Source organism: Erythrolamprus reginae, chromosome 1 (assembly GCF_031021105.1).
Source record: "Erythrolamprus reginae isolate rEryReg1 chromosome 1, rEryReg1.hap1, whole genome shotgun sequence".
In the NCBI taxonomy this organism is placed as follows: domain Eukaryota; kingdom Metazoa; phylum Chordata; class Lepidosauria; order Squamata; family Dipsadidae; genus Erythrolamprus; species Erythrolamprus reginae.
Window position 1 is genome coordinate 67614710 of NC_091950.1, and position 19600 is coordinate 67634309.

The window sequence follows — 19600 nt, forward strand, 5'->3', positions numbered from 1 at the left end:
GGGACCATGGGGAGGAGTAGCAGCTTCAACTACTCGCCGCAGCCACACAATGACAAGTGCGCGGCAGCCCGAGCGGGGACCTTCCTGGGTGTGGATGAGAGGCGACCTGCTATTGGTTCATCGCTAGTGGTCAGGATGAATCCTAGAAGGTGATTGGTCAGCGAGCGTTCCCTGTGCCTCCACTCTTCCTGTCACTGATAGTTGGAGGGATTGTGAGGGGGATGTTTATGTTCGGATGGAGGCGGCTGGCGTGCCCCTCTCCGCGGCTTCTTTTTGCCTGGGAGGGAAGGTGAAATGCCGGCGGCTCTAGCAGCTGCTACGAGCGGCATTTCACTTTCCCTCCCTTGCAAAAAGGCCGGCATTCTGGGATGATGGGGCCGGACTTCCCAGGCGGAAGGCGTGCCCCTCTCCCCGGCATCTTTTTGCCTGAGAGGGTAAGTGAAATGCCGCTCATAGCAGCTGCTAGAGCCGCCGGCATTTCACTTTCCCTCCCTTGCAAAAAGGCCGGCATTCTGGGATGATGGGGCCGGACTTCCCAGACGGAAGGCGTGCCCCTCTCCCCGGCATCTTTTTGCCTGGGAGAGAAGGTGAAATGCCGCTCGTAGCAGCTGCTAGAGCCGCCGGCATTTCACCTTCCCTCCCAGGCAAAAAGATGCCGCGGAGAGGGGCACGCCTTCCGCCTGGGAAGTCCGGCCCCATCATCCCAGAATGCCGGCCTTTTTGCAAGGGAGGGAAAGTGAAATGCCGCTCGTAGCAGCTGCTAGAGCTGCCGGCAATTCACTTTCCCTCCCAGGCAAAAAGGCCGGCATTCTGGGATGATGGGGCCGGACTTCCCAGGCGGAAGGTGTGCCCCTCTCCCCGGCATCTTTTTGCCTGGGAGGGAAGGTGAAATGCCGGCGGCTCTAGCAGCTGCTACGAGCGGCATTTCACTTTCCCTCCCAGGCAAAAAGGCCTGCATTCTGGGATGATGGGGCCGGACTTCCCAGGCGGAAGGCGTGCCCCTCTCCGCGGCTTCTTTTTGCCTGGGAGGGAAGGTGAAATGCCGGCGGCTCTAGAAGCTGCTACGAGAGGCATTTCACAGCCGGGCTGGTGGGCTTCCCAGCACCCCCCCGAACCCCGAATTTTTGCCGAACTTCCAGGTTTGGGGTTCGGGGGGGTGCTGGGAAGCCCCCCAGCCCGGCTGTCACCTTTTAAAACAGCCGGGCGGCTTTCCAGGAGCCTCCCGCAGCCGAACGCCAAACCCGAACTTCCGCATTCGGCTTTGGGAGGCTCCTAGAAAGCCGCGCGGCTATTTTAAAAGGTGACAGTCGGGCTGGGGGGCTTCCCAGCACCCCCCCGAACCCCGAACTTTTGCCGAACATCCGGGTTCGGGGGTGCTGGGAAGCCCCCCAGCCCGGCGGTCACCTTTTAAAACAGCCGGGCGGCTTCCCAGGAGCCTCCGAACGCCGAACCCGGAAGTTCGGGTTTGGCGTTCGTAACTCGAAAAACGTTCATAAGAAGAGGCAAATTTTTTCTGAACCCCAGGTTCGTATCACGAGTTGTTCGTAAGACGAGGGGTTCGTATCTTGAGGTACCACTGTATTTTGTTACCTTTATTAATTAAACTGCTTCAATTTTTCTGAACTTTGGCAATATTTAAGATGTGTGACCTTCAACTCCCATAATTCTCCAGCCAATTGAAGCCCACACACAGCCTAAATTTATCACATGGAATCACATTTTATGACTTTCTGAGAAGCAAAGTCAATGGGGAAACTGGATTCACTTAACAACTGGGTTACTAACTTATCAACTGCACTGATTCACTTAACAACTATGGCATGAAAGGTCATAAAATGGGGCAAAACTCACTTAACAAAAGTCTCACTTAACAACAGAAATTTTGGGTTCCCCTGTGGCCATAAATCGAGGACTGTGTATAGCAGCAGACAAGAGTAGCTTCTTGGCCAAGATCAATTTGCTTCAAACATGCATTTCTCGTTTGTTAACATCAGGGCTGCACAACTTGGTAGCAGAGTTGAAGTTGTAAGGATCACCTATGTCTTTAAATTGCACATCAGGCACAGCACTATAAAGAGGAATAAGGCTATGTAAAAATGACTGAGGGACAGCAATGAAACAGTAATATTATAACATAGAATGTTCTGCGTCGCATGAAAAAAGTTCATCTTCGTTCCGCTGTCCTTACCACTTTGTATAGAGGGACACCCGAGAGCATCCTGTCATATTGCGTTACTGTCTGGCTTGGAAGCATTGCTGCTTCAGAAGGGAAGGTGGTACAGACGAGTGTCGAGGATGGTAGAAAAGTTTATTGGAGGTTCATGTCCTTCTATCCAGGGGACATGGCATATAAGCGCTGCTTGAGCAGAGTCTGCAGGATTGTCTGGGATGCTCTATACATCCTCTTCATAACTTGTTTTCCTTGTTACCTTCTGGAAGAAGGCTTTGTGGTATCCAAAACAGAACATCTAGATCAGTGTTTCTCAACCTTGGCAGTTTGAAGATGTGTGGACTTCAACTCCCAGAATTCCCCAGCCAGTTTTGTCCCATATAGAATCAACCTTGTGAACTCTCAAGTTTCCTCTTTCCACTATGTATTCAAAATGGACAGTGATGATGATGATGTGTGTGTGGGTGGGTGATGTTGGAACTCCTACTTGGACGGGCGGTTGGACTAGATGACCTACAAGGTCCCTTCCAACTCTGTTAATCTGTAATCTTTATAGGAGTAGGTATATATTTATGTACAGTATATAGCATGTGTATTATGTATGTGTTTGGGTAGATATATACTCTCTTGAGAGCAGGCAACAGAATGGGCCAGTGTGCTCACAGTAAAAAAAAATTACAATCAAGTTATCTTATTTTATCTGCCTTATCTTAATTTGCACAATTACTTCAGTGTTAAATGTAAACTCGCAGTGATTATTGTTGTCATTTCTAAATAAAAGATGTGAGCAAAACAAAATGGTAATATGTTCTCTTATAAATTCTATCACACATCTACTTACAAGTTTTAAGTAGATAGAAGTTAGCAAGACAAGACGGTGTTAGGTAATAGATAATCAAATTTAAGGTTTAAGGGTCTGTGGTTTTGACATGTACAGTGGTACCTCATGATACGAACACCTCGTGATATGAACCCGGGGTTCGGAAAATTTTTGCCTCTTCTTGCGAACTTTTTTTGGCTTACGAACCCACCGCAGATCGCAAAATGACACTCCGCTGGGCACCGCCGCCCGGCTGTCACCTTTTAAAACAGCCGGGGGGCTTCTCGGGGGTTCTCCCGAACCCGAAGCCGAGAAGCGCCACCGCCCGGCTGTCACCTTCTGAAACAGCCGGGGGGCTTCTCGGCGTTCTCTAGGTCGGACGTCTTTGTGACGTCAAAGCTCCGCCTATGGAATTCCCTATTGGGATTCCCCACCTCCTTTCTAGCCTCCAGATTGGTCGAAAACGCCACCGCCGATCGCAAAAACGGCACTCCGCCGAGCGGCGGCACCTGGCTGTCACCTTCTGAAACAGCCGGGCGCTTCTCGGCGGCCTCCGGAACCCGAACTTCCTGGTTCGGTGTTTGGGAAAATGCCGAGAAGCCCCCCAGCTGTTTCAGAAGGTGACAGCCAGGCGGCGGCACTTCTCGGCGGCCTCTGGAACCCAAACCCGAACTTCCGGGTTCGGCGTTCGGGAGAACGCCAAGAAGCCCCCCGGCTCTTTCAGAAGGTGGCAGCCGGGCGGCGGCACCCAGCAAAGCGCCATTTTGGGATTTTTTTTTTAGGGGGGGGGCACGGATTAATCGCTTTTACATTGTTTCCTATGGGAAACAATGTTTCGTCTTACGAATGTTTCACCTTATGAACGTTTCGCCATACGAACCTACTTCCGGAACCAATTAGGTTCGTAAGACGAGGTATTACTGTATTTGTTTTGGAAGTACTACCAAATCTTCAAATGGAATGAAACAAAAATAACGTGACTAAGCCTCATTTCTCACTTTTCTCACCCAAATGATCATACAAATGACATTATTTTTACATTAAATTCTTACTGGAAAGTTCAGAGTTCCTTAGTACAGGCCATACAGTCCAGTAAGCACTGATTAATGACCTCCAGTTACAAAGCAGGCCACTTGCCTTAACCAGAAAATAATGAATGCTATTGATCCAACAAGCTACTGCTATAGAGTTATTGATCACCCAATCTTTGGTTAAAACGGTCTTCATTTAGCAATTGCACAATTGCCAACACCTGGACCAAGGCACGCCGGTAATTAAATAGTTCAGAACAGTTAAAGTGAGAGGTGATGGACAGAGCTCAGCTCTCCCCCATTCAGTTATGGTTCTGAGCTATTGTTTGTGTCAAGAAGGGTATTGATTTTCTATAAAAATAAGAAAACAAGAGGCACAGAGGGGGTGCAGAAGGTCAGGCTGGGCTGAAGAAGGAGCGGGAGGCTAAACACTCCATCTCTGTCACTTGCTCTGTCACCAAACAGACAAGCATTCATACCTCTTTACCCAAGTTCTAAACTAGCCACTTCAGCTTATACTCTTCGCATCTGAGGAAAAACAAAATAAACTTTAAAAAAACCCAAGATACAAGCTAATGGTTTAAGTCTCACATCACCGCCCAGAGTCCATAAGGTATTGGGCGGCTTATACACTTAATAAATTAAATTAAATTATTTCACACACTACAAAACATATAAATCCATAGGAATAATGTACATGTATACATCCAAACTAGACTGTTATTCCTAGGTGTCATATATGTGGGTATATGCATAATTTTGTAGTTAGTTACTTACTTAGTTAGTTAGTTAGTTAGTTAAATAGTTAATTAGTTAGTTGTATTTAATTATTTAGTCTTGGTTATGTAATGTATATTGGGAGTGGTGACCATTTGAGAGCTGTATGCAACAAAATTTCATTTTAATGTATGCCGGTTAGTGTATATTTTAATTTATGCCGGTTAGTGTACATTCAAAGTGACAATAAAGTTATTATTCTATTCCACAGGTGTCAAACTCGCATCGTCACATTGCCATCACGTGGCATTTCTCCTCTTTGTGGAACTGTGGAGGGTGTGGCCTGCACCCACAAATCCAGCTCATGGGCTGCATTGTAGGCACCCGTTCTATTCTATTCAACAAAATACTACCATGTTTCCCTGAAAATAAGACCCTGTCTTATATATTTTTTTCCACCCAAAAAGGCACCAGGTCTTATTTTGGGGAGAAGGGATGTCATCACTTGCTCACGATGCCTCCAGCCTCCTTTTCACTGTCAGAGGCCTTCAGGAACTTCTTCGGCTTCGCATAGTTGCAGCCAGGCCTTGCACACCTCGACCCATTTTCTTCTACATCCAGCAAGGTTTTCTGAAGGCATCTGAGGCCAATAACAGAGCATGGTTATGTATCTGGAGCTCTGTTATTGGCTCAAGGCCTTGCTGGCTGCAGAAGAAATGGGCCAAAGTGTACGATGCCTGGCTGTAACTATCCGAAGGTAAGTAGTAGGGCAACTCCACCGCCCTATCCCCACACTAGTTTAATTTTTACCAGTACACAGGGTCTTAATTAGAGTTTATTTTAGGGGTAGGGCTTATATTGGGCACACATGTAAAAATCAAGCTAGGACTTAATTTCTGAGTAGGTCGTATTTTCTGGGAAACACAGTATTCATAATCTTGGATATACTTTTCCTACTGGTCCTTCTAAAGTGTAACTGACAACTTTATAAATTTATAAGAAGAACTGTTTTAGACTCCGTGCCTATTTCACTAAAGCACTATAGGATGACACTTCTTGAATGCTGTGGACTTACTAATTTTGATTAAGGGCACGGAGGAATTAGGAAGGAGAGCTTTGCTCATTTAAGAGAATTCAGAAAAAAGCCTTACTTCAACTAATCTCTTCCTGACTGCTTACTAGTTACTAAATCTAGCATTCTTCTGAATATAGAAAAGACCAGCATGTAATTCATGACTGAATCATTACGTATACTGTACTGCCCAACCAGTGCTGTCCACCTTATTTGACCTCTTACTGTCAGAAAAGAATTGAAACCTTCTGATTTCCTAATAGTTCCCTGAACAGGAGAGAAAAACACACACTATAATCCATACATTGGGGGGGGGGATTAAAAATGAAAAGCACATAAGAGAAAAGATGGTTAGATGATATGATTTTAATTAAAGTTAAGATGATGAAGAAAAATATAAAGTAATTCTTGCACTGTTTATGTGTATTAAGGATTAGCAGTGAATTTAAAGTTCCTTTACAGCAGGGGTCTCCAACCTTGGCCATTTGAAGACTGTGGATTTCAACTCCCAGAATTCCTCACGCAGCTTTGCTGGCTGAGGAATTCTGGGAGTTGAAGTCCACAAGTCTTCACGTAGCCACGTAGCACGTTGGAGAACCCTGCTTTACGGGATGTAATGATTAGTAGATTATTCTCTTTATCCAGAAGCTATTTAAATATGGTAGTACAGTGATCCCTCGATTAGCACGGTCTCGATTAGTGCGAAACGCTGCAACGCGGTTTTTCAAAAAATATTAATTAAAAAATACTCCACGGTTTTTTTGCTATACCACGGTTTTTCCCACCCGATGACGTCATACGTCATCACCAAGAGTCACTTCTCTGTCTCTTTCTCTTTCTTTCCTGTCACTATGCTTCAATCATTTTCTCATTTCTCTTTTTTCTCCCCTTTTTTCTATCATTTCTCTCTCTCTTTCTTCCTCTCTCACACTCTCTTCCTCCCTTCTCTCTCCCCCCCTCCACTTGCCCACGAGAAGAAAAAAAGCAACCTCTGCCGGGCAGCTCCCCTTGTGCCCCCGCTTTGTGCCTGCCTCTTTTGGGGATTTCTTTTTCTTTTCTTTTTTGCGCCGGCAGCGGGAGCTGTTGGGGAGGGCTCTGCCGGGAAGGCCTCTCAGCTGCAGAGCCGAATGGGGGCGGAGGCAACAGCGGAGCCCGGCGCTGGGGCCATGCGAGGCTGTTCATCCAGGGGGGCGTGGACTGGCAAGTCGCCCTCCTTTCTCTCTCTTTCTCAAGATCGCTTGCCGCTTGCCTATTGCAGCGAAGGAGGCGAAGCAAGGCTCCAAGCTGCAAAGCGGCAAGCGATCTTTCCCCTTTGCCTGGGCGGCGGGAAGACCAAGGGAAGGTTCCTTCAGCCGCCCAACACCTGATCCGCTCCGCAGCGCGGCAGCAGCGAGGAGCCGAAGATGGGGTTTCCCCTTTGCCTTTACCCCATCTTCGGCTCCTCGCTGCTTCCGCGCTGCGGAGCAGATCAGCTGTTGGGCGGCTGAAGGAATCTTCCCTTGGTCTTCCCCGCCGCCCACACGCAAACTCCACCATCTGCGCATGTGCGGCCATGAAAAAAATGGCGCACATGCGCAGATGGTGGTTTTTACTTCCGCATCCAGTATAACGCGGAAATCGGTTAGCGCGGGAGGTCTTGGAACGTAACCCCCGCGCTAACCGAGAGATCACTGTAGTATGCTTTTCCTAAATTACTATTTCTAATAAATATTGAAAACCAATCATTAAAATCAATTCAAAGATTAACTCCTCCATAAAAGGTGACAATCCTTTTGTAGAGTTCTATCAAGTAATTCAAAATTCATCCTAAAGCCATGGAAAACACTTCTACTCCTCAGTATCCTAATGACTACCTTGGTTTTAGTTCTATCAAAAATTCTTCCGTTATTTAAATATCAAATGTATAATTAAGAAAGGTATTTTACTCATCCACAATAATCTTTCAAGACCTTATGAATTAAGGACATAATGCAACAACCACTTGGGCCTCTTCTTCTAAACAAATTTGTTCCATTCTAAGTCTCAATCAATTGCTCACATCTTTTATAACTGATGACAAGAAACTATTCAATTAAAACAGCACATCCTTGGAGGTAAATGGTTTCAGGGAGTGCATGCAGGACCATTTCTTCTCTCACTCTTCCTACAAGTGAAGAAATTTCACTTGCAAGGATGCTTGAAATAGGCTAACAATTACATGAACCTTGAATTAATATCACAAGTTGCTAAACTCCATCTAGAACACAGGAGTCAAACTCACTTTTTCAAGGATTTGTCATGTGATGTATAGCATTTTTTTTTACCCTTTACTAAACCAGGTATGGGCATGGCCAGCATGTGACACATCCTGCCTGTGGGCCGCGAGTTTGACACCCCTGATCTAGAACCTATTATTCAGAACCAAATGCAATTCATCTAAAGTGACGGTGTAAGTTATATGCCTAGAGAATTACCAGCAATGGAGAGCATTATATATTCTCATTCAACATCCTTTAATTAGGCTGTGGTGCTTAGTGTTCTACTCAATCATTAGCATGAATTATACCACTTCAACTGATACTTGTTTCACAAAAATGAAAATAGTAGCATTCCTCTTGTAACATCTCCATTTCAACAACATCCACTTATCTTCAGAAAATAAATAACACTTAAAACAATGCTGACTAAAGACTAAACAATCACACTTTTTTTTTCTAAACAAACCCTGGAAATTAGTCTCAAACAAAATACTGGTCTATACAAGTACTCCCTGCAAAACAGCTTTTCCATAAATTATCTGAGAAGACTGGATCCAGCTAGTCTAGTGAAAAGGGGAACTACCATATTTTTCTGAGTATAAGACGCACATTTTCCTCCCTAAGAGGATGAAAATTCAGGTGTGTCTTATACTCTGAATGCAGCTTTTTTCAAAGCCTTTTTCCCCAGCCCTAACTAGGTGCTAATGATCTTCCCAGCTCTTATCTTGCAGGTTCTTTCATTGTTACTGTCTGCAAAGAATGTTTTCCAAGCTCTAAGTCTTTGCATAGTTTTTTTCATTACTCTAACTTGCTCCAAGTAAGTTTCTTTCCAGCCCTAACCAGGTGCTAACAATGTTCCCAGCTCTTACATTTGCAAGCTCTCATTGTTACTCTCTGATAAGAATGTTTTCCAAGCCCTAAGTCTTTGTAGGTTTTTTTTTTCATTGCTCTACTTGCTGAGAATTTTTCTTTCCAGCTCTAACCAGGTTCTAACAATGTTCCCAGCCCTTACTGGCTTGCAAGCTCTTGCGTCTTATACTCTGGTGCGTCTTATACTCTGAAAAATACAGTACCTAAAGCAGTGTTTCTCAACCTTGGCCGTTTGAAGATGTGTGGACTTCAACTCCCAGAATTCCCCAGCCAGTGTTGTTGGCTGGGGAATTCTGGGAGTTGAAGTCCACACATCTTCAAACGACCAAGGTTGAGAAACACTGACCTAAAGAAAAGAGACACTACTTGTGAAGAAGCAAAGTAAAATATTAGAGCCTTGGATAAGGCCTAGACATCTCACCATTCTGACATGTTTTCATCAGAACCCTGTTTCTGCTCATCTGCTTCACACTCCATCCTTTCATTCCTTCCCCCTTTGGTGAGGAAGGCCCTGGTCTCTGCTGACTCACAGAGTCCCCGGCCACTTGATGTCCAGGGAGCATTCTCCTTCCAACGGGACAGGCGCTGCTTTTTAGCCGATTTGAATCTGCAGCCCTTCTCATAAGTCCATTCGGATACTCGGAGTTTCTGCTGAAGGCTAGCTGCCACTTCTGATGTCACACGCTTAACTTTTCGACGGCGCCTTAAGGGTCGACACGGCGCATTCTCAGTGAAGGAGTCTGATTCATGCCACGAGTGCTGTTTATTCTTGAGAGCTGTGCTAAGGGTTGGATGTTTGGCTACTGCCATGTCATCGGAGTCACTAAAGTAAGCAGTTAGCACTTCCCGGCAGTCCTCCACAACTTCTTCTAGGCTGGATTCTGAGGCCCCACTATAGCAGCAAGCATGTTCCGCTTGGTGTGTAAGGTCTGAACGCCGCTTGCGTCCCCGTCTCTTACGAAGCTGCCGACGCTGCTGCCTTGGGCTCAGAGTCATTTCTTCCCAGAATTCATCCAGTTTGTTCTGTTCAGAGGTCTGCTCAAGAGCCGAGGCCAAATCATGCACTAGCTCATCCATCAGCAATGTCTAAAAGGAAGAAGATATATTTATTTATTATTTATTTATTTATTGGATTTGTATGCCGCCCCTCTCCGTAGAGTCGGGGCGGCTAACAACAGCAATAAAAACAGCATGTAAATCCAATACTAAAACAACTAAAAAACCCTTATTGTAAAACCAACCATACATACAAACAAACATACCATGCATAAATTGTAAAGGCCTAGGGGGAAAGAATATCTCAGTTCCCCCATGTCTGACGGCAGAGGTGGGTTTTAAGGAGCTTACGAAAGGCAAGGAGGGTGGGGACAATTCTAATCTCCGGGGGGAGTTGGTTCCAGAGGGCCGGGGCCACCAGAGAAGGCTCTTCCCCTGGGCCCCGCCAAACAACATTGTTTAGTTGACGGGACCCGGAGAAGGCCAACTCTGTGGGACCTAACTGGTCGCTGGGATTCGTGCAGCAGAAGGCGGTCCCTGAAATAATCTGGTCCAGTGACATGAAGGGCTTTATAGGTCATAACAAACACTTTGAATTGTGACCGGAAACTGATCAGCAACGAATGCAGACTGCGGAGTGTTGGTGTTACATGGGCATTTTTGGGAAAGCCCATGATTGCTCTCGCAGCTGCATTCTCTATTTAATCTATTTAATCTGTATTGTGTTACTATTTACAGTGATGATTGATGGTCCTCTATGGCAGTGTTTCCCAACCTTGGCAACTTGAAGATATCTGGACTTCAACTCCCAGAATTCCCCAGGTTGAAGTCCAGATATCGTCAAGTTGCCAAGGTTGGGAAACACTGCTCTATGGTGAGCTGTTTAAAGGAAAGAGATTGCATGGGGGGACAAAGGAAGTGATAGAAAGACACGTTGAAAGCCTCCTTCGAGTCCCTCGATATCGCCACCACCTCCTGGGAAACCCTGGCACAAGATCGACCAAAATGGTGCATGCTGATCCCCCAAGGCTGCCAGACATCAGAGGCCAGAAGAACATTCATAGCAGAAGAGAAGCGAGCATTCCACAAAGCCAGAGCTGCGACAATGGTGCCCACACATGTCTGCCCAACATGTGGCAGAACAATTTCATGCCCGTATAGGCCTTACCTGCGGACACATCGCATGCAGCCCACAAACCATTAGATGTCAAGGTCCTCTTGGAATACAATGGACGAACATCATCACTATTTACAGTACTATCTTACTAGTTAATACAGGTATTAATATGGCCTCTGTACCATATACTTCAATTCCTTATTTTATAGAGAAAATAAACTTAAAAGAAAAACAAATGCTGATCCTTAAGGTCTTCTGCTTAGTCAGGGTGTCCAGGGGGAAAGCATTTTGAAATTCCCTGATATTTCCCTGACATTTCCCTGTAACCTGCAATCCAGTTAAGGCATGGTCGTAGATGACATCATACCAAACAGCTAAACTGTGGAGAAATATCGGTAGCTGAGGAAGCAAGTTGTTGCCACAGTTATGCTCATTTTTGCTTGACTCTGCACCGTGATCTGGTTTTTTTACATGACCTTTCTCTGACTTTTAAACATTTTAATAGTTTGTTTTTTCCCCTGATTTATTCCATTTTTTTCACAAATTCCCTGATATTTCCCAAGCCACCAATTTCCCTGATAATTCCCCTGTTTTCCAAGTTTGCTGGATACCCTGTTAGTCTTTTTGAGGCGGCACACGTAATAACCCAAACTCCTGTGTGTTCCATTTCTGAAGAAAGTCACTTAGCTGTAATATACAACAGTAACAGTAACACCTATCTACTTATAAACATCTCTCAGGCTAAACTATTTTACAGAATTAAAAAAGAAAGACCTTATGCATTGGCCTAAAATCCATGATGTAATCATGGGAAGAAAACAATAACAGAGGGGACCCTGTGGAAAACAGGCAACATAGATAAATAAGAAAGAGTTATATTACAAGGGCGGAGTGCCTAATTTAATACAATAGCATCTACTTTCTCTTTAAGAACAAGCATCTCCATGTTCTATACTGCTCAAAAAAATAAAGGGAACACTTAAACAACACACAGATTGTATGACTGTTTTTTATAAGGGTTTTTAAAATTGTTTTTAATATTGGATTTGTATCTCGTGTATTACTTGTTGCAAGCCGCTCGGAGTCTTCGGAGAGGGGCGGCATACAAATCTAATTAATAATAATAATAAATAATAATAATAATAATAATAACAACAGCAACGCAATATAACTCCAAGTAAATCAAACTTCTGTGGAATCAAACTGTCCACTTAGGAAGCAACACTGATTGACAATCAATTTCACATGCTGTTGTCCACATTCAACTTTATACAGAACAACGAGAATATTTCATTCATTCAGATCTAGGATGTGTTCCCCTTTATTTTTTTGAGCAGTGCATATTCATTCCAGTCAACTGACACCTTGCCTGGCCAAATTGGGAGAGAAAGGAATTGTTGTAAGGAAACGGCACAGGTTGTTTCCTTTCATCTAATCAAATGATTATAAGGTAATTGGTGTCCGGATTGGCTACCTTATAAAAAAGATCGTCGCTGTGATTAAAAGTGATTCTCCCAATTCTATTTATTAGACCGCCAGAGGCTGTTGGAGGGGGAGGGGGGGACACAAGCGACCTTGGCCGAAACTGGGGGAAACCGGTTCTAGGAAGCGCCGAGAGGGTAAACAACCGGCGATCTAGTTCCTTCCACCCGCCATCTCCTCCCCCGACAACAGGGGGGGAGGCTCGGATGGTCACCTGCTACTGCCGGAGAGCATCGAGCGGTCTCTTCTGCCACCGGACGATGAGGGTTTCGTCCGATCCAGCGGGGGCGCCTGTTTCTACTCCGCCCCCCGACTCTCTCGTACAAATCTGCCCCCGGCGACCCTCCCAAAACACGGGTCTCCCCACCCGCTCCCCCAGGAGGGCGAAAGGCCTCCTCGATCCACACCTCGGCAGTTCTCCCGTACCTTTCGTTTCCGCGGCTAGGCCAACCGACGCTCGGCATCGGACGCTCTTCCCTCCTCTCCCTGATCGCCCCCCCCCCCCCGCAACCTTCGCGCATCGGCTAACTCACTCGGCTCCCCGCCGCAACCTTCCCAACTCCTTCGCCGCAAACAGCCGCTCTAGGCCTTCCCGTCTCGGCGCGGAGGGCAGCTCCAAAAAAAAAAAAACCACCACCGCTTCCGGTCCTGGGATGGGGGAGGCATGTCCTCCACTTCCTGAAATAATGACGTCACTCCTGGCCTCGGTACCAACGGCCGGGAGGGTTTTGCGGGGTCTCTCGTGCCGGCGCTTGGAACGAGGCTGCATGAGGGAGGGGGGGGGGGGTGAGGCTGATCTGCCGCCCCGGTGACTTTTTCCCCAGTTGTGGGAGGACTCTCGTTTGGTCGCTCCGCTACTCCGGGTTAAACTCACCGCGGGGGAACTGCTGAAACCAGCGGGATTTACATTTGAGAAACGCGCGTGAGTCCGTTTCTCAAATGTGAGACCAACGCTCGGAAGACGAGCCGAAGAAACCCTGGCATTCGCGTCCCGTGAAAGAGGGTCTCTCCCAAGGACCGGCGCGCTACAGTCGTTTCTGAAGAACAGCCCGCCTTTGCTGCCCCTGACAATATTCCATGCTGTCCGATTGCGTTAAAACAGCGGCGCCCCTTTCACGGTTATTGAAGTGACACGTGTGTTTGTGCTGAGAAGTGGCCCTGCCTCAACCTGAAGGGCGTTTGCAAGGACAAAAGTCGCTCGTCTTCACGTTGTGTTTCTGCCCCTGCAGACTCGTGTCAGCCCTTCTCTAACAGAGCAATCTCTGGTTTACCCCACCACCACCTTTCTCTTTTAAGTAATGATGGCTTTGTTTGTTTCTGTTGGAAGGATCCTTGTAGGTCATCTAGTCCAACCTCCTGCCCAAGCAGGAGTCCATACAAATCTATATTTTCTTTTATGTACACAGAGAGCGTATGCACCAAGACAAATTCCTTGTGTGTCCAATCACACTTGTCCAATAAATTATTCTATTCTATTCATTACTTCTGAAAAATGGCAGTCCAATCTCCCCTTGAAGGTCCCAAGTGTCGAAGCACTCTGCAGGCAAGCGGTTCCACTGGTTGATTGCTCTCACTGTCAGAAAGTTCCTCCTTATTTCCAGAATCTCTCTTTGGGTCAGCCTCCACCTGTTATTCCTTGTCTGGCCCTCTGGTGCTTCAGAAAACAACCCCTCCTCTCTGTGGTGGCCCCTCAGGCAGTAATGGGCTGCTGCCTGGAAGGGGGTAGTGGGGGTAGTAAGTTTATGCACTATTTTTTGGTTTTTTATTGGACTTCCTTCTCTAGTGCCTTAGTAGGATCCTTAATTACTTTTAAAATAGGAAATAATTAAACTATGTTTTTACCCATAAACAATCATTTTAATCATTATCTAGAACTGAACTTTTAGCAATTAAACAAATTGAGCTTCTTGTCTAATCTGTTATACTGAACCTTGTGGGTTCAGTACAAAACCTTAAAATCTTACTGTACTCCTCAACAAATAATGGTGTCTATCATTCAAATAATGTGACTTAAATCAACTGAAAAAGAATCCAAGCACCTATTTGAAAACTTATCTTGGTCGGTAAGCCACTCCTACTCAGTCACATGACCTTTAAGCCACCACCCCATCATATGATTGTCACATAACTATCAAGCCACACCCACACAATAAGCCATGCCCACAGTGTGGTAGTAAAAAATTTTGCAGCCCTTCACTGCCCTCAGGTATTGGAACACTGGTATCATGTCTCCCCTGGTCCTTCTCTTTGCTAGACTAGCCATACCCACTGTAACCACTTTTTGTATGTTTTAGTTTCCAGTCCCCTTATCATCCTGGTTGCTTTACTCCTGAGTTGTTTTACTGTATCCCACTGTAAATACCCTAGGAGTATGCAGCAGTAAATCACTTATCTAAGACTGTGAAAAACAACAAAAAAGCACCATGTTGGATGCATTTGGCCTTGGAAGTCTTCATGAATTCAATCATTCTTCCAGTATTTACTTTTTTATCTCTTACAGATGGATCATTCACCAGTGGAATATATTCAGACAGGATGCTCTTTTTTATAGGACTTAAATTAAGTCCTATCACTATTTTGGGGTATTTATTTTAAGTAACACTCAACATTTTAGGTACTGTGTACACATTTCACTTGGTGGTTTTTTTCCCCAATCAGAAAAAAGGACCTTTCAAATAGATTGCTTAAACCATAGATGAAACTGTTGTGATACTGTAATGAAATTACTACATCATTGACTGGGTGACCATAGACTAGCTCTCAGTCTTTTTTGCCACTCTCTCTTGATAAATTGAAATTTGAAATGTTGATTTTAGATCACACATAAATCCTAGGAGTCTGAATTAATCCAGAATACAAGTAGGAGTACCCCTCTAAACATGGTTTTGGGGGAGGAAAAGTATTTATTTCCACATATTCCCAGTAGCCTGTTTTATCATTAAAGACAACATCTCATAGGTTTAATATTCAGATATAAATACAGAGATTTCAATTGAAAACGTCTGACATCCTGCAGAATCTTTGTTTTGGTTGACCTTAATATTGTGTAAGAACCTGAGATATTGAGGATAAAATTGCCAAAATAATACAAAATGTCATAATTTCACAATGTTTTAGTTATGATTAATTATTATTGTCTGGTGTCTGAAAAAAATTACTATGTTCTGTCCTTGCCATTTTAGTCAGCACATATTTAAGGTTTTATGGACTTATTTACAAAGTTGCATTAACATTTTTGTCCATAATTAAGTGTTCAGACTCCCTGAACTTCTGGCCATGTTCATTTGAAATATTCATCCAATTATTTTTACTATGATTTACTCAGTCTGGGTCTGAGCTTGTACAAAACAATGAATCAGGCTAAGGCCACACAACATTGTAAGATAAAATGCGGTTTAATAATCATGATTCATTCTGTCCTACAAATACAGCCACTATGAGATAGTACATAGTTTGCTACTTTTAATTCTTTAACAAGGTTTCATTAGGGTCGCCTTATGGGTGAGATGGCATATAAATTTAATAAATAAAATCAGCCCATTATTTCCTAGAGTGATCTGATTTCCATACAGATAATTAATCTGATGTTACACTTCTTTGGAGTAGATATTCACATACCTTCTAAAAATCTTTTGTTGACATCTAAATGAATATATATTTCTGAAGATTATTAAGGTTATAAGACCGTGATGGCATACCTATGGCATGCGTGCCACAGCTGGCACGCAGAGCCCTCTGCGGGCATGTGAGTCGTCGCCCAGCTTAGCACCACCTTGCGTGCACCACCCAGCTGATTTTTGGGATGCACGGGGGGACAAGGTGCATGCTGGAGACATGCGCGCATGTGTGGGGTGTGAGCATGCACAGAAGTCGTATGAGCACGGATGGGGGGGGTCACGAGCATATGTGTGGGTATGTGGGGCAGCTCGTTCTTGGTTCCACTAGGCTGCAAGTTGGCCTACTAGGCCCAAATTGGGACGGGAAGGTTGCAGTGGGCCCCCCATGACCTGTTTTTCATCCCAGGAGGATGTAGGGAGACCTACCAGGCCCAAAATTGGGTGAGGGTCATGTGTGTATGCCCAGGAGGACATGGGGGTCATGCGTGCATGTGAGGGGGTGCGTTTCAATATGGGTACTGGCACACGCGAGTGCTGTTGGGCACTTTCAGCACACAACAACAAGGTTAGCCATCACCAGCGGTGGGCTACGAGCCAGAATGCTAAATTGCGCTCGCCACTGTGGCTCGTAGGTTCTTGCTGGACCAGCTCGGTTTTGCTGCTCCACCTGTGAAGGAAGCAAAATCGCGCACGGAACCACAGGTGCGCCCGTGTTTCAGCATGCCAGAAGCAAAAAACCTCACCGAAACATAGGCGCACCTGTGGTTCCATGCACGATTTTGCTTCCTCCACAGGTGCAGCAGCAAAATCGCGCTGGTCCCACAAGAACTTAAGAGCCACGGTGGCGAGCACAGTTTAGTGGTTCTTGCTCGTAGCCCACTGTTGGCCATCACTGTTATAATATGTTCATGAAAAAAAAAGGCAATTCAATGGCCTTTCCTAAAGAGTCCAAGGCATTTTGGATAAAGAGTTACAAAGATTTGTAGTGATGGTAAAGGACAATGCAACCCTATCATTGGCATGAAGAGGGACTACAGTGTTTCCTCAATTTTCGCGGGTTCGAACTTCGCAAAAAGTCTATACCACGGTTTTTCAAAAATATTAATTAAAAAATACTTTGCGGTTTCTTTCCTTATATCACGGTTTTTCCTGCCCAATGACATCATATGTCATCACCAAACTTTCATCCGCCTTTAATAAATATTTTTTTAAATAAATTTTAATAAATAAACATGGTGAGTAATAATCTAAATGGTTGCTAAGGGAATGGGAAATTGCAATTTAGGGGTTTCAAGTGTTAAGGGAAGGCTTTTGATAACGTTCATAACCAAAAATAGTGTATTTACTTCCACATCTCTACTTCGCGGAAATTCGACTTTCGCGGGCGGTCTCGGAACGCATCCCCCGTGAAAATTGAGGGAACATTTTGATATTAATTACATTACACTAATTAAGCTTGAGCATTCGAGCTGTGCATCCTACTGTTGTCAAAGGGAACTCTCAACAGCTGAAGGGAGAGAAACTTGCTCGGTATGCTATGTTTTATATTCCTGTTAAAATCTGCCTACTAACATTATTAATAAAGTTTCCATTCTTCTGACTCACTGGTTTCATTGTCTCTGAATCCTCAAAGAACCAATTGTCTGGCACCTGGCCACTGCCTGACTCTTGGCAAAAGATTACTATGCTCCTAAACTTCCTATCACCTACCTGATCTATTGTTGTATACATTCACTTGCTTCGGGATATGAAATTCTTATTTATAAAATTACCAGTGAGAAGTTCACTAACCTCCAGCCTTTATATAAATTAAGTAACATTTCTCCATATTGAAATTATGTCATGCATGTATTGATTCACTTAAAATTTATACTTTCTATTGGAATTTACCTTTCATTCCTGGCAAGTTACTCATGAAAGCTGTTGCCTTCTTTATCATTGACTAAGATTCATGTGACTTATATGTGTTGTTTTTGTTTTGAGTTGCTACTCTGCATATGTTTGTGTTTATTTTGGCACTCACAAGAAAGAATCTCTCTTACATCAACAGGGCTAATTTTGTCTATAATGGGTATGAGTCTACCAGGAAGGAAATAGTGTTAAATTTAAAAAGTCATGTTCAGAAAATGTCTATTTAGATATGTGTTATGAATCTGGGATTGCACATCCTAGTCTTTATTATTTATTTGGTTAATATTTTTATATACTGCGAGCCATTCAGTGTTTTTGTAGTGCACTGGGCAGTCATACAGTTCCACTAATAAATAAATATAAATAAGGCAGTGGCTTTCAGGAAATCCAATTATATCCAAAGTGCATACAAGGAAACTAAATGAGCATTTAGCCACCAATCCTTCCTCCTGCTTCAGGCTGTTTGCCTAATTTTAATTGCTTGAAGTGTCACATGAAATCATGCATATATCATTAATGAATCGAGTTAATTGTAAAATAGGGAATTTGTAAAAGTGTAAAATTACTCCTAAATAAAGATCCTTAGTGATGTCTTTGGGCTGTGGAATACTAACTTATAATTGAAATTTGAAGGGTTTTTTTTTTCAAAGCTCATTTTTCAGCATATTAAGTACATTTGATTGAATGCAGTCAGTGGTAGCGTTCCTATGTTACAATTTCATGATTAATATCTCATTTAAGATAGCTTTTCCACAAACTTCTGTTTCTCTTATAAATTTAAAGGTAAAGGTTTCCCCTGCCAGTCATGTCCGACTCTACAAGGCAGTGCTCATCACATTTAATAAGCACTTATTCACAGCCATAGAACCAATGTTGACTGAAGATGCTTTTGTGGTCGTGTGGCTGGCAGGACTATATGCAGAAGGTGCATGGAAAGCTGTTAACATCCCACCAAAGTGGTACCCATTTATATCCTTCTATTTACATGCTTTTGCTAGGTTGGTAGGAGCAGGAACAAGTGATGAAACTCACTCTGTCATGCAGTACTTAAATCTTGAACTACTAACCTTCTGCTCAACAACCACAGCATCTTAACCATTTGGCCACCATGCCTGCGTAATATAACTATACTGTACTTGTATTTTTTTTTCTGCTCTTATGTCTGGCTATGCTTTCTTGTTGGACAACTATACTTGCAACTCCATCTTTCAATTTTATCTATACATTTATTTGATCTAATCCATTCAGGTTATCTGAAATGTCAAATAAAATGAGTTTTGTGCAAGAGTTAAATTCAAAAATTTTCCCTACCAGTTCTGTGGGTGTGGCTTGGTAGGCGTGACAGGGGAAGTATACTGCAAAATCTCATTTCCCACCCCACTCTGGGGCCAGCCAGGGGTGGTGTTTGCCTGTTCTCCATACTCAAATTTTCCACTGTGAGTTATCCAGAACTTGTCAGAACCTGCTGAATTTCACTCCTGATTTTGTGCATCCACTTCTGCTTTATTCATTACAGTTCAACATTCTAGTCACTCAAACAGTATGATGGGTGGCCATACA

General features: G+C 44.1%; 1 protein-coding gene across 21 annotated transcripts in view; it reads right to left on the reverse strand.

The window, feature by feature from the left end:
* The window catches only part of GPATCH2L (G-patch domain containing 2 like), a 60073-nt gene extending 46576 nt beyond the window's left edge, over window positions 1-13497 (reverse strand). For 11 of the 21 annotated variants that reach the window (XM_070754468.1, XM_070754452.1, XM_070754458.1 and 8 more), the window contains exons 1-2: window positions 13046-13123; window positions 9339-10003 (exon numbers count right to left, since the gene is read on the reverse strand). In XM_070754468.1, the coding sequence (XP_070610569.1) occupies window positions 9339-9994 (656 nt within the window). In that variant the 5' untranslated portion in view covers window positions 9995-10003; window positions 13046-13123. Of the gene's footprint in view, window positions 1-9338; window positions 10004-12726; window positions 12791-12938; window positions 13157-13386 lie in introns of those variants that run through there. The other 10 variants (XR_011559395.1, XM_070754497.1, XM_070754435.1 and 7 more) reach the window with 8 other exon arrangements.
* Between the last annotated feature and the right edge of the window lie 6103 nt (window positions 13498-19600).